Below are 13,884 nucleotides of genomic sequence, written 5' to 3'. Positions count from 1 at the left end.
AAATGGATTTGGAACAACTTTATACTAACACAGCACCGAAAAGAGATTAAAAATGTATAATATGATGAAACCTTTGTGTTCCATTCAGGCTTGGTAGCTTGTGAAGCATAAGGAAAAAAGACAGATAAAAGATAGCTGAAGGGAATTTCGTCTTCCATCAAAACACAACCTGGCATGTCAATTTTCTCTCTATTTGTTGTTTTTCCTATACATAGAAAGTAAACCCAGGAGCCAAGAAGTTATACTGAGTATAGTGACCACATGTAATTGCTTTTAGGACACCTAGAATACGCTTATTTATCCTGCTCTTTGTAATTGCCTTGTCACCCCCTTACCACAGCTAGTAGATGATTATTACGGTAAACAGAAAAGTTTTCCTCCACCACAGATTTTAATCCTGATCTTTATGTTATTATCCTTTGAAAAGGCTTTTATGTTGTGCTGCCTTCTGTGCTGCCCCTGACTGAAAAAACTACTTCTTTAAAGGTCCAATCCAATGTCCGCTACAGTCAATTGGTGTTGGATGAGGTTACTGCTGTCTACCATGTCTCTTCTTCTCTGCACATTTTCTAATTCACCAGTCTCATTCTCCTTCAAATCCTTCCTTAAAATACATGTTTTTCTATAAAGCCTTTCAAGTTTAACCTCTGTAAAGATTCCCTACATTGTACTGTCACTCAGTTATTTCTGTGTCTGAGCTGGTTTGCTTGTGTCTGACCTAGATTGCAGCTCCTTGGGGAAGCTCTGTATCTCCTTATTTGTTCATATAGCACCAAGGACACATTCAGTGGTCAGTCAGTGCTGTACATGATAAAACACTATGACCATACATCGCCATAGCTTTGGCTTTATGTTTCAGGCTATTTGGAGGGGGAATAAGAAGTCAGTATAATGGTTGTGAAATTGTTTAACTGCCAGCCCAGGGGACTGAAATTCTTTGTCTTCAGGATAGGTATAAAATAGTATCCTGTTTATTTTAACTACTTGCCTCTCAAGCACACTCTCTATTTGTCTGTATAACTCCTTTGGCCTAAGCCACTAATTCCTGCAGCAATTGAGGAAAACACTTTCCAAATTCTCTCAAATGAATTCCTATTTGCACCAGCAGAGTATTTCGCTCTGTGACGGAGCCACTAATGTCCCAGGAGTGCCCCTGCTGGCTGCGTGCAAGCCTATACTCTCTGCTTTGTGCTGCTTGTGGTGGGCCCTGTTGGCAGTTAATGTCTTGAGCAGGTTTTCAGTGACTCCGCCCTCTGGCCAAGTCACACACAGTCTGTATGTGCAAAACAAAACAGACCCCTTCCAGGGTACAAGTTCAATAGGGCCTATCTCAGTGCACTCAGTATCGCTTTTGTCTGAAGCCCTATCCCTGGGGTCAGTTCTAGTCCATAGGGCCTATCACAGTACGCTGATTCAAACTGTCTCAGCCCCTTCTGGGCTCTCTCGCTCTCTCTCAAATGGTCCCTGCTCTGGAATGGAGCAGTGCCCCCAGGGCTTCCTTCCTGGACACTCTTCACTCGGTAGCAAGTCTTACTGGACCCAGCTCTCCAGTTCATTCCCCTTCTTGCGGGGATATCAAAGTCTACAAATGCCTACCCTCTTCGGGGTCTTTAGCCCGCTCACTGGGGCCTGTGGAAACTCCCCTTCTTCAGGGCTTTGGCCACTTCCCTAGTGGCTGGTGGGAGGGGGGACACAGGTCTGCCCACCACTCCAAGTCCCAACCCAGGGACCCTATAAATAGCAGCCACATGCTGTGCTCCTTTTAACTCTATGGTACTGTTCCCTGGGCCACTTCCCTGCAGCTCCTTCAGCTTTACCTTCACCCTTATCGGAGGGCTAAAGTCTTTTTCTTGCATTCCCACAGCCAGCCAGGAGGACTTTCCTTGCTTCTGCCTCCCCTCCCCCACTTGTCCCTGCCAGCAACTGCTCTGTCAAGGTATTGCAACCAGCCAGGAGCACTGTCCTTACTCATCTGACTACAGCCAGTAACTGCTCTGTCCAGTCTTGCCAGTAGACTGATTGCCTAGTCCCAGCAGGCCCTTTTATACAAGCTTTCTGAGCCCTGATTGGCTGCTTCCCTGCACGCTCTTTCTGATTGGCTGTGTCCCACGCAGCTGCTCTAGGCTGCTTGGAGGACCTAATATATCCCATTACAGGCCCATTAGCATTAATGCTGTGCAAAAGCTTTATAATTAATCTTGAAATGAGATGAATGGATTTTGTTTTATTATGAACCCTAAACTCAGGCCCTATTCACTCACTTCTTATTTAGCCATCCTCAGTCCTTAGGAACATCCTCCCCCACCCCACATGCCAAGATTCTTAGGAACAATCTTATGCTAAGTGGGGGACTTGTCTGCCCCACTTTCAAAGCGAAATGACCCAGAAGCTACTGACTTCTTCACAGTGTAAATCAGCCATAATTCCACTGAAATCAGTGGAAATACAGCACTGTAAAATGACAATGGAAATCTGGAATGTCAAAATTGAGATTTACTCTTACAGTAAGGTACAACGAGAGCATTCCAAGCTCCAGAATAAGGTAAAGTGACATTTCAGCAGGAGCAGCTAATCAAAACTTTTGGGTCACTTTTGGGTGCAAAACTGGGAATAGGAGAGGAGAAGATCATCTGAATATATGGGAAAAGTAAAGTGTTCTCAATGCATAAATTACATCCTCTTAGACTTACTTATGCATCAATAGAGACGATATAAGGAAATATAAGGGAGGCTAAGTAAGTGAAAAGACATTTTAATTTACATCACTTTACTTCCCACTTCTGAACTTGGTCTGTTCACTACAAATGCCAGTACCCAGGTTGAATTAGCACCCACTAATCTGGCCCCAGAGCATGCTTTCAGTTGTTTAATTCATCCTGATTTCTTTCTGTTTAATTCTCCCTTATGCTTTCCAGTTGTTTGATTCTCTTGCATTTATTTCTGTACCAAAGATTTCTCTTTAAATATGCTAATTTTACAGAGGGGAAAAACATGCACATTCCACAGTGTTGTAAAAAGTCTTCAGGTTAATTTTATTAGTCAAACACATAAAAATAGAATAATATGAAAGTCTTCAATTAACGAAAGCATCTCTGTTAAGACATTACATAAGCATATTCTTATCTCATTAAAGACAATGGAACTTGTATGCTTATAGTTAAGTATGTGTATTTCCATGAATCAGGACCTTAATTCAGTGAAGTGTCCTTGTCATCTAGTTATGTTTTATTTACGTAACTATTAAATGGCTGCTTAACATATCATCATGGTCAGTCCTGACCCACTAGTTTGTATTCTTTGAGCCTATATGACTGTAAATTATGCCCTGATCCTGCAAACACACATATATGTGCTTAACTTTAAGCATGTGAAGAATCCTAATTATTTCAGCAGGACTACTTTCAAGCTTAACAGTAAGCCTCTGTGCCTACAAAATCAGAACCTTAGTTTCTTCAATATCCTTTTAGATTCATACCTCTCTAACTCTGAGAGCTTGCAGTAGGTGACTATTGACATTTAAGATCTATTATTGTCCTTATATACCTATTACATATGCATAATATGCTCATTACCTTCAGTGGGAGTTATGCATCTCTGAAGGCTGAATTAAACTTTACAAGTGACACCAGCATCTTCATCATGTTTGCAATCTGTCACACCCCAGCCTTTAAATATACAATTTTCAACAGAGGTTTCATAGCCAAAACAAAGAACTTCATCCATCCATATTTGACCAGTACCTGCAATGTTAAGAATAATTTATCTCATATATATTTCAGAAGGATAATTCTTACATGAAACTAAATATTTGTACATCTTATATATAATAACCAGGAATATTGATGGTGGGTATAACATAGTTAAATATAACACTTGACTTAATTTAAAATGCCACAGATTAAATAAATATCCCAGTAAAATTGGTAAAATGGGGTGTGTTAAAGTATTTAAAGACACCTATTTTTCCCTATAACCAAACTAAGTTGACATCCAAAATCCAGAAACTTGGAAAATATTCTTTGATTGGGAGATGGTTCTAAAATTTTGGGTATTAATTGCAATGGGTCTAATTAATTTAGGTTTCTTTATACAGAGCACACTACCTTGGTTGTGAAATGACTGACCCACTTGGTACCCACTATGAAGCTTAGCTTCACTATTGGAAACATATATTTTTCTTTTCACCAGTGATGTCAGGATTTGAGAAAGTCTGTCATAGACCCTATACTGTGGAAAATTTTCTTCATTTTAAGTAGTGGTGTGCTTGGGTTTTGGAGCTTGAGGATTTGATCTCTCTCTGTGGCTGTCATGAGTGATGATCATGAAGATCACAAAAAAAACTCCATAGATTCCTAGGCGTAAAAGGATTTGTTCAAATTATATCTATCACATATATGTGTGTGTGTGTGTGGTGGGAGAGAGAAATAGTAGTAGTCCTGGGCAGTGGAGGTGGGGGGGGGAAACAGTAGAGAAGAAAATAATTTAAAATCTGGTCCATTTTGGTTGTGATTTCTTTGAAAGGCTCTCAGATACTGTGACAATAATTACATTATAACTTATCTATATGACTGATCACATCAATATGCATTATATAATTGTAATAAACACTTTAAATATAAGTTATAATTATAAAGTTTATTTATATAATCAAAACATTGAGTAAAATGCCATGTTTCGGAGAATACTCCTTGTGGGTTGGACTGACTACTTAACCTGCTGTAGATAAAACAGATGGTTAATTTCTACTTGTCTGTCCTTTTCTCTTAGTAAAACAGTTATTTTATCATTATTTTTTAAATGCACCCTTTAACTTACTTTCCTAAAAATCAGTAACATGGCTTTGAAAATCCAATTAATTGTATGTATCTTATCTTGCTACTGTTCCATAAACAGTTCTTTAGCTACCCAGCTTTAGCTGTGATTCGGGGGCAGGAGGGTGCATGGGGGGGAGATATAAAGGATACCTAGACTATATGAATTTAAAAATTCGTTTGAGTACCTTGTCCAAAATAGGCACCACTGTGAATTCTAGATGCTGTTGAATACCCCAGACTCTTACAGACCACTGCTCCATCACGAATATCCCAGTGGTCATCACAGATAGTACCCCATTCTCCAGCATGAAAAATCTCCACTCTACCTTCATTAGGAACATGTCCTCCTACAAGTTGAATACTGGAAGCTGGAGCGGAGAAAATAAAGGTAGGGTCTGATTAGATACAAACTTGATACCATGGTTCATACAGGGAATATTTCAGTGGGTTTCAGTCATATGTAATAAAGAGTTAGAATGCAGGCATGGAGGTCAGGAGTTGGGGGTGCTGTCACTGCTCCTGAAATTCACTGTGTGACACTGGGGAATCAGTTAGCCTCTTTATGTCTCAGTTTCAAAACCTGTAAAATGAAGGATAATATTTGCCTAACTCAATGAGTTGCTGGGCAATTTGAATCATTGATGCCTTTGTAGTCCTTGGATGGAATCTTATAGAAGTGTAAAGTATGACATCACCATTTGCCGATGAAAATGTAGAATTGCAAATGCTTCTTGCTAATCTTCTTACAATGGATTTCCATGATCTTTGTTAATTTGGGTACAGTACTATGTATGTGGTTGAGCTACTTGCAATTGGTGTAGTTCAAGTATCCATACTATTAGATCTGTCAACTGCCTTTGATGCTGCTGATCTATGAGGCTTTGTCAATTCACCAGTGGACATTGTTGTTCTGTTCCTTCCTGTCTGAGTAGTCCCATAGACCAGGCTTGTGCAATGGCTTTTTTTCCCCCTCTCAGGATGCTCTCATTTGGGCTTTCCCTGGGTTCCATTTTGCTACCCATCTTGTGCAATATAAGGCTGTTCAAAGGGTGAGTGAGGAGATGGGGAATATGATGTTTTCAGTATGCTGTTGGTGCCCAGCTCCTGGTCTCCATTTTGTCTGTAGGTGCAGCTTAGCCTCCTGTCCAGTGTCTTGTAGAGACTAGGCACAGATGAGAATGCTAACTGGTTGAGGTTTAATCAAGATAAGACAGAAGTGAAATGCATAGGTGAGAGAAAATCCCTTGCTAAGGATTATTTCTGCCCTTCTCATGACAAGTATGTGTTTGTGTTCACAATTTGGAGGTTTGATTAGATTCCCAACTTCTGTTAGATCAGGTAACAGCAAAGAGCAACACAGCTGTTCCCCCCCCCCCCCCCGATATTCTTGCAACTCTCTCTTGTGCATGCAGACCTTATTACCATTATCTATGCTTTTTTCTCACAAAGATAGCTTACTGCACTGTATTCTACCCAGACCTACACCTTAAATCCAGCTGGAAACTGAAGATGGTGCAAGCAGCAGCTGTGGTAAGCAGTGCCTCCCACATTGCATGTCACATGAGTGTTCCAGGATCTGCATTGGCTTCCTTCTGGCTTATAGGTGGAATTCACAATTTTTGTCTTGAACTAGAAGCCCTGAATAGCTACCTCCTGAGACACTTCCTCACTTACTGCATGATATGACACTGCCAAAGCTGAGAGTGATCCTCATATGAGCATTAATGCTTGGAGGTTTTTTTATTATTTATTTAACACAAAGTGCTTGTTCTTTAATGTTAGGGTTAATACTTTCAAGTAACAGTGAAGAGTACTGGGGACCTTCTATTTACTATATGTTCTGCGTTTTTCTTAGCTGGATTTTTTTTTTTTTAGAAACACTATAGAAAAAAATGTTTTTGCCGGAGATGACTTCTTTGGAATCTCAGAACATCATCTTGAGGATAATGCATCTGTTTTATGAAACCACCTCATTAACTCAACCAAAATGAATTATTATTTTACTATGAAGCATTGTGGGCCTATTCATCTATCTTTAGCATGCCGTTAAGGAGGGGTATTTGCAGCATGGTTCATCTCATAATATTCCAATCTACTCATAAAAGATAGAAGCATGTGCGCCGTAAATCCGTTCAGCTCATAAAAGTGAGAGATTGATAATACTGCTTAAAGGTAGACATAATGTAAACCAGTGGTCTCCAACCTTTTTACGTCCAAGATCACTTTTTGAATTTAAGGGCAACCCAAGATCTACCCTGCCCCTTCTACAAGACCCCGCCCCTTCCCCAAAGGCCCACCCCACTTACTCCATCCCCCACCCCCACTCTCACTCACTTTCACCAGGAGGGGGTGTGGGCTCTGGGCTGGAGCTGAGGGTTTCGCAGTGTAGGAGGGGCTCTGGTCTGAGCCTGGGGCAGGAGGGGTGAGGGGTGCAAGCTCTGGGAGGAAGTTTGGGTGCTGGAGGGGGCTGTGGGCTGGGGCAGAGTGTTGGGGTGTGGGAGGGGAGTGCGGGGTGTGGGCTCTGGGCTGGAGCAAAGTGTTAGGGTGCAAGAGGTACAGGGGGATGGGTCTGGGACAGGGGGGTCAGGGCTGGGGCAGGGGGTGGGGGTGCAGGAGGGGGTGGGGGTGCTGGCTCTGGGGTTTGGGATGCAGGAGCGGGTATGGGCTGCTGTCTCTGGGAGGGGGCTCAGGGCTGTGGCGTGGGGTGCAGGAGGCGTTTCAGGGTGCTGGCTTCAGGAGGGGGCTCAGGCACTTACCTCCGGTGACTCCTGGTTGGCAGCACAGCGTGGCTGATGCTAAGGCAGGCTCCCTGCCTACCCCATCACCATGCCACTCCCGGAAGGGGCCAACGCACCCCTGCCCTGCTCTGCAAGCACTAGCTGCTTCCGGGAGTGGTGTGGGGCCAGGGCAGGCCGGGAGCCTGCCTTAGTGTCAGCCACACTGTGCATGTAAACTATCACTGTGTAGGCTTCCTGCCATATGCCATGTAAATGGTATAAAAGGAATCTCATGCAACGCTCCTCAAATACAACCGTTTTATTTAATCCCAAATATGCAGCCTATCAGCTCCCACTGTTCAGTCACAGAGCCAGATTCTCCCCTTGCTTACGCTGTTAAATCTCCAGTAATAGTTATTCCCTTTGTACCCAATGCTTTATAACACAGGAGAATCAGGCCCATAGAGTCGTTACCTGTGATCAGTTTCTATTTCAATCTTAAAGTGACACAGTCTCTTTAAAATGCTGGCTGCAGACTCATTAACCTATGTCCCCATTGTTACAAACATGCTTAGCTGGCCATTCCATATCTAATTCTCTTACACTTGCTCCAATTTCTTTTTAGATATTATCTAGTACAGTTCAATTGTAACTAACTGATGACTTGGCTCAAGGTTTTTGCTTGCATTCACATCACTGGATCCTTCTTAGTAAGGCTTTTCCTGGTTATTACATCATATTGGACTGTTTTGAACTAGACTATAAATGCCAACACAAGGTTCAAGGCAGTGGAGAATCTGTCCTGTGGCCGCTATCTATTGTATACAGCGGTCATCTTTTTTGATGATAGAGTCTTCATGCAAGACTGCAAACCATCCAGAATGTGAGAGACATCTGAGCATGGGGGTCAGAGATAGCCCAGGTGAAACCCATGGTTTCCATGTGGTTAGAAGAGATTGGATACTAGTCTGTCTGTGGCATTGTCTAAGAAAAATGAACCTGAGGAATTCCAGTCTTATGCTGACCCGAAGGTCCATGTGCACTTCCAACCAATAAGCAAGTTCTTTATCTGGACATCTGTAAATCACTACAAGTCTTAGGCTTTATTTCTGGTTTCATGGAAATCATATGGATTTTTGTTTCTAGAGTGAGGCACATGAAGTTGGAGGGGAACAGGCGCTGCTACTCCACTTCCTTTAGGCGCATTCTGGAATCTTTCCAGGATTATGTTGTGCTAAGTGGACTGGATGAACTAGAATAAAGTTGAAGGTGACATTACACTACAATGGGCCCCACATTACAAGAAGGATGTGGAAAAATTGGAAAGAGTCCAGTGGAGGGCAACAAAAATGATAAGGGGACTGGAACACATGATTTATGAGGAGCGGCTGAGGGAACTCGGATTGTTTAGTCTGCGTAAGAGAAGAATGAGGGGGAATTTGATAGCTGCTTTCAACTACCTGAAAGGGGGTTCCAAAGAGGATGGATCTAGACTGTTCTCTGTCGTAGCTGATGACAGAACAAGGAGTAATGGTCTCAAGTTGCAGTAGGGGAGGTTTAGGTTGGATATTGGAAAAACTTTTTCACTAGGAGGGTGGTGAAACACTGGCATGCTTTACCTAGGGAGGTGATGGAATCTCCTTCCTTAGATATTTTTAAGGTCAAGCTTGACAAAGCCCTGGCTGGGATGATTTAATTGGGGATTGGTCCTGCTTTGAGCAGGGGGTTGGACTAGATGACCTCCTGAGGTCCCTTCCAACTCTGATATTCTATAATTCTATGATTAAAACAGGTCTCAGAAGAACTGGGTGACTCATCAAAAATCGGCTCCCCTCTGCAGGTAGGATCTACTCGTCTTACCCCATTAAAATTTAAATGGAACTGGGATTTGGTATCTATAACAGCACAGATCTTCCTGTTAACCTTTGTGAAAACATAAGCTTTAGTCATTCAAATCAGTCAACAACTTTTTCTAAATATTTGAATCTCTCTCTATTAGTTCATGGCATCACTAAATATAGAATTAGCCCACGCTGTATGCTAAGCTATTACTGTGTGATGACTTAACTCCATAGATAAATGTCACAGCATGGAAGAAACCAAAGGATGCTGATTTAAGCTTTCCCTAAACCCTTTTTCTTTTGAAGATTTCTTTACGCAGCAAGTCGAGACATTTGTATATGGATCACAAAACACTGAACAAGGCAGGTGCTATAATTAGATACTTTGAGATTTTCTAAGTGCATGTTCCAGAGAGGTGACAAGTCAGACATTAAACTGCAGGATATGAATTAGTGAATTTTCCCACCACCATACTGTGAAAGAAAATCATCCAATTACCATACTCTTAAAGATTTTAATAAAAAGGTTACTAGTGACTTGTAAACAGAGTTGTAATTGCATTTTTCAGGATAACATTTTGCATTGCAAACAAATTGATTTAAACTCTTTTAGACCATATTTTAATTACATACTTTCCTTTATTTGATTATTAATATTTTGGTATTGAACTATACATAAAAAATAAACAAGGAAATACACACAGCCAAATCTGAAATCAGATGTTGCACAGAACTTCCAGAGCAGTTTATGGAGGTTTGAATTTGGATCAATTCTAGGATCAGGTGCTTAAATAAAAGGTTAACAAAAATGCTGTGACTTGATGATCCTCACCTTCTGCCTCCCCCAATGTATATGTATAAATCCAGAGATTAAAAAAACCTGGATTGTGTTTTTTGATATGTGAGCTGTTTGTTGCTAACTAAGGCCCCAGTCCTACAATCAGATTTGTGTAGCCAGATTCCTGCACCCATGAGGAGTCCAGTTGAAGTCTGCCCATTCTCCCTCCCTCCTATCTCCCCTGTTCTGCTCCACACATTAAAGAGAAGTCCTTGTGCTCTCCTGAAAGGAGGGACTGGGATTCTACCTAGCCTTTATATGGGCCACGCAAGCACAGAGGGCAGCTCCGCACTCCCTTTCCTACCTATGATCTAGCTCTTAGTAATTATTTATCTAAAGTATTAAAACTAATTACAGGTTTCAGAGTCGCAGCCGTGTTAGTATGTATCCACAAAAAGAAAAGGAGTACTTGTGGCACCTTAGAGACTAACAAATTTATTTGATCATAAGTTTTTGTGAGCATCTGATGAAGTGAGCTGTAGCTCACGAAAGCTTATGCTCAAATAAACTTGTTAGTCTCTAAGGTGCCACAAGTACTCCTTTTTTAAAACTAATTAGTGATCACTAAAGCTTTCCTTTAAAAGGCAAGAAGAATCCCTTCTGTTGTTCAGATTCCAGAATTACAAACTACTTCAATTTTGACAAACACCCTGATATTGGAGGTCCCTAAATCTCCTTGTAGTGTAACATCTTCAATATGTTTTATTTTTCTGTTGTCTTCAGGTTCTTATACCGCTCCCATGATCTATAAGATGTCTCACTGGCAGTTTTTGGGTATCATGTTTTATCCTGTGTTTACAATAATGTTTTGTTTTATTAGTCTGACATTTTTGTCCTGTCCTCTGTTGATGGCTTCTGCCCTCTGCTATGAAATCTGTTCAGGGTCTTTTGCTCACACACAACTCCCCCACCCCTTTATTTATAAGGTCTACTCTAATACTCAGACTGTGACACCTGGATTTGTGATCTGGTAAGAGGTCTACTGTTAACGTCAGAGGTCACCTCTCTCTTGGGTTTTTTTCCTCAAATGACCTTGGTTAGACTCCTACATTTTCAGTGTTCTTGCTTCCAAGTTCTGGTTTATTGTTTAATGTTCTATGTCATACTGAACAGTCACTTCTTAGCCTTATGACACATTAGCCTGCATTGAGGATGGGGAAACAAAAATGGCTAAAGGACTTTCCTGTCCCTCCCCAGGAACCTTTCCTCCAAATCTGAATTGAACTTTTTTTTGGAAGTTTCAGATATGTTGGTTAACTTTTTAATATTTATTTTAGCTTTGTACTTATGGGTTTTGGCTGAGATCAGATTGGAAGCAACAAAATACCATGGGCAAAGTCTGATCTCTCTCAATCTCCAGATCAACTTTGGCTGGATTTGCATAAGAACAGGCTTGTCCCCCTGAGATTTCCAGTCTTTACGGATTGTTTCTGATTGGTCTATGACAAAAGTTGTTCACATGAGATTGCCAGCCCAGTTTTGCAGATCTAAGAATTTCATAAAGTTCTGAGTGCAGGGTGCTTATACAAGCCAAAACCAAAATGAGGACAACATCATGTACCACATTATGTGAACTTTGTGTGACAGATTAGGAGCCGCTCTGTAATAATTTATGAGTATTGTATGTTGGCCTGGTTATTGGGCTGTTTATGTATGAATATATTGGAGGGCTATCTGAAAAAAAAAAAACAAGCAGGAGGGAACAAAAAAAAACAAGATAAGCCATTTCACTGCAAACGCTTGAGAGCTGTAAAGAGAACATGCCCAGACAGGAAATGGCCCAGGAATACCATGGGGGAGTTTAAAAAAGGAACTCTGAAGAAAGAGCGAGGTAGTTGTTCCGGGGAGCCAGAGAGACACTGGAACCCACTGGGAGTGTCTGAAGAAGTTAGGCCTGGCTAGGTTATCGACAGAGGATGGTAAGCCAGTGGGTAAGATAGACATGCATATAGACTGTTTTTAAAATTCTCTCTCAATACTTTGTTCCTACTGTGAACACAAACTGTAGTTTGTTTTAAGAAGGCTGTTTTCTCACTAGATGCCACTGCTCACTGGTTCTTGAAAGGAAGAACTGCAGGTGTCTGAATTCAGTTGGACCTGTAGGGTAAGAACTATAGATACACCAGGAACTGTAGTCCAGGGCCTGATCTCAGAGTAGAATTGTGTGATTCCACCCTCAGACAGGTAAAAGCCTGAGGCATGAAGGGTGTACACAGAGAGACTAGGAAGGGGACAGGTTACTCTGTAACTGTGACATTTTGTGCCATCAGAGTGGCACAAACAGGATCCCAGCAGTGGAATCCCTGTCTACAATGCAGCTAGTGTAACTACTGGTTGCCTCCTGCTTCTGACCCCTGTCAGTATAGATGACATGTAGAGCAGGGAGGAGCTGGGTTCTGGTGATCCCTGGCTGACACAATTGCCCCTGCTGATGTTAGGGTAAGCAGTCAATTAAAACAGTATTAAGTACTAAGATTCCTCTAATTTATGCCAGCGGACAGTCTCGCTCCCTGCAAACACAAGGATTGGAGGAATACAGAAGTGACGTACTTTTGTCCCACCCTCAACCTCATCCTGCAACGAGCACAGCTTGGCTGACACGTGGATTGGTTTAACTAGCTATAAAGGCTCCATTTCCAGTTGGGCGAGAGGTTCCAGACTTCTTGTGCAGAAACATACCTGTCAGCCCAAGGAGAAACAAAGGCTATGCTTGCTGAATCTACATCATGGAAATACTGACCCTGAAAATAAATTAGGCAAGACCCATTACTGAGACTGTAGGTTAGAGGTTCCAGCCAGATGGCGTAAATGAATTATCCTCTGTACAGTAAACCGGTCAATAGGAGCTAGTTGTGGAGGTTTGTTGTTAATTGAGTGGGTATATTCTTTACAAAGGTAATCAATCTGAGTAAATAAAGCAAGGTTTAAAATTGCCCTTCTGCTTGAAATGAAATCCTTGTAGAAACAGGTGGGGGTGAGAGGTATTTTGCAATGTTACAAGCTTATATTTGACGTTTGCACTACAGTGCAAGAGTATGGTTATATTTCAAAATAGACTGTATTCCACCATTTGATTCTCAGTCGCTGAAATATGAACAGAAGTACAGATTGCTCTTAATCACTTTAACTTTATGCTTTTGAGTGGAATGTGTGGTCTTGTTTGACTAACCACAGTTTATATTCTGAATGTCTCTCATTCTCTTGTTATTTTAAACTGTCTTGGGGATTTAAAAAAAAAAATCCTATCACTGAATCTCATTTTATCTTTGTTTAAAAATGGACAGCAAGGAAAGTGCCGGTAGTTCTCCTTGCTTTCTACAAGGAAACAGAAATTGGTGTTTGATCTTAAGGGTGAAACAAGCTTCTGCATTTAAATAAAATTCTATTTGAGTAATTTCATTTCAGTATTTGATTGCATTATTTCTATAAACCTTTATAGCCATGTGCTCCTAATCTTCGGATTGCGCTAACTGGCACTGTGGGGCCAACATGGTACAGGGACAGGCCACTTTATAAAGGTGATTTAGAAGCATTTCTGTCATGGCGTGGGATCTGGCATATTATTTGTACTTGATATTTGACCAACTTTTATTTAGAGCAAACAGAATACTAGTCTGAGCCTTTGTTCAAAGTAATGTAAGCCTGGTAATAAATACAATGATTTCCCACCCAGA

General features: G+C 41.3%; 1 protein-coding gene across 1 annotated transcript in view; it reads right to left on the bottom strand.

Moving 5' to 3' along the window:
• Positions 1–3,606: 3,606 nt before the first annotated feature.
• MSR1 (macrophage scavenger receptor 1) overlaps positions 3,607–13,884 on the bottom strand; it is a gene marked incomplete at both ends in the record, with an annotated part of 30,648 nt that continues 20,370 nt past the window's right edge. Inside the window, 2 exons of the mRNA XM_084625752.1 lie at positions 3,607–3,740; positions 5,000–5,182. Of these exons, the coding sequence (XP_084481878.1) occupies positions 3,607–3,740; positions 5,000–5,182 (317 nt within the window). The remainder of the gene's footprint in view (positions 3,741–4,999; positions 5,183–13,884) is intronic.

This window comes from Lepidochelys olivacea (genome assembly GCF_965140295.1).
Source record: "Lepidochelys olivacea isolate rLepOli2 genome assembly, chromosome: 4".
Lineage (NCBI taxonomy): Eukaryota > Metazoa > Chordata > Testudines > Cheloniidae > Lepidochelys > Lepidochelys olivacea.
Note: the sequence above shows the minus strand (reverse complement) of the source record. Positions and strands in the feature narration are given on the sequence as shown.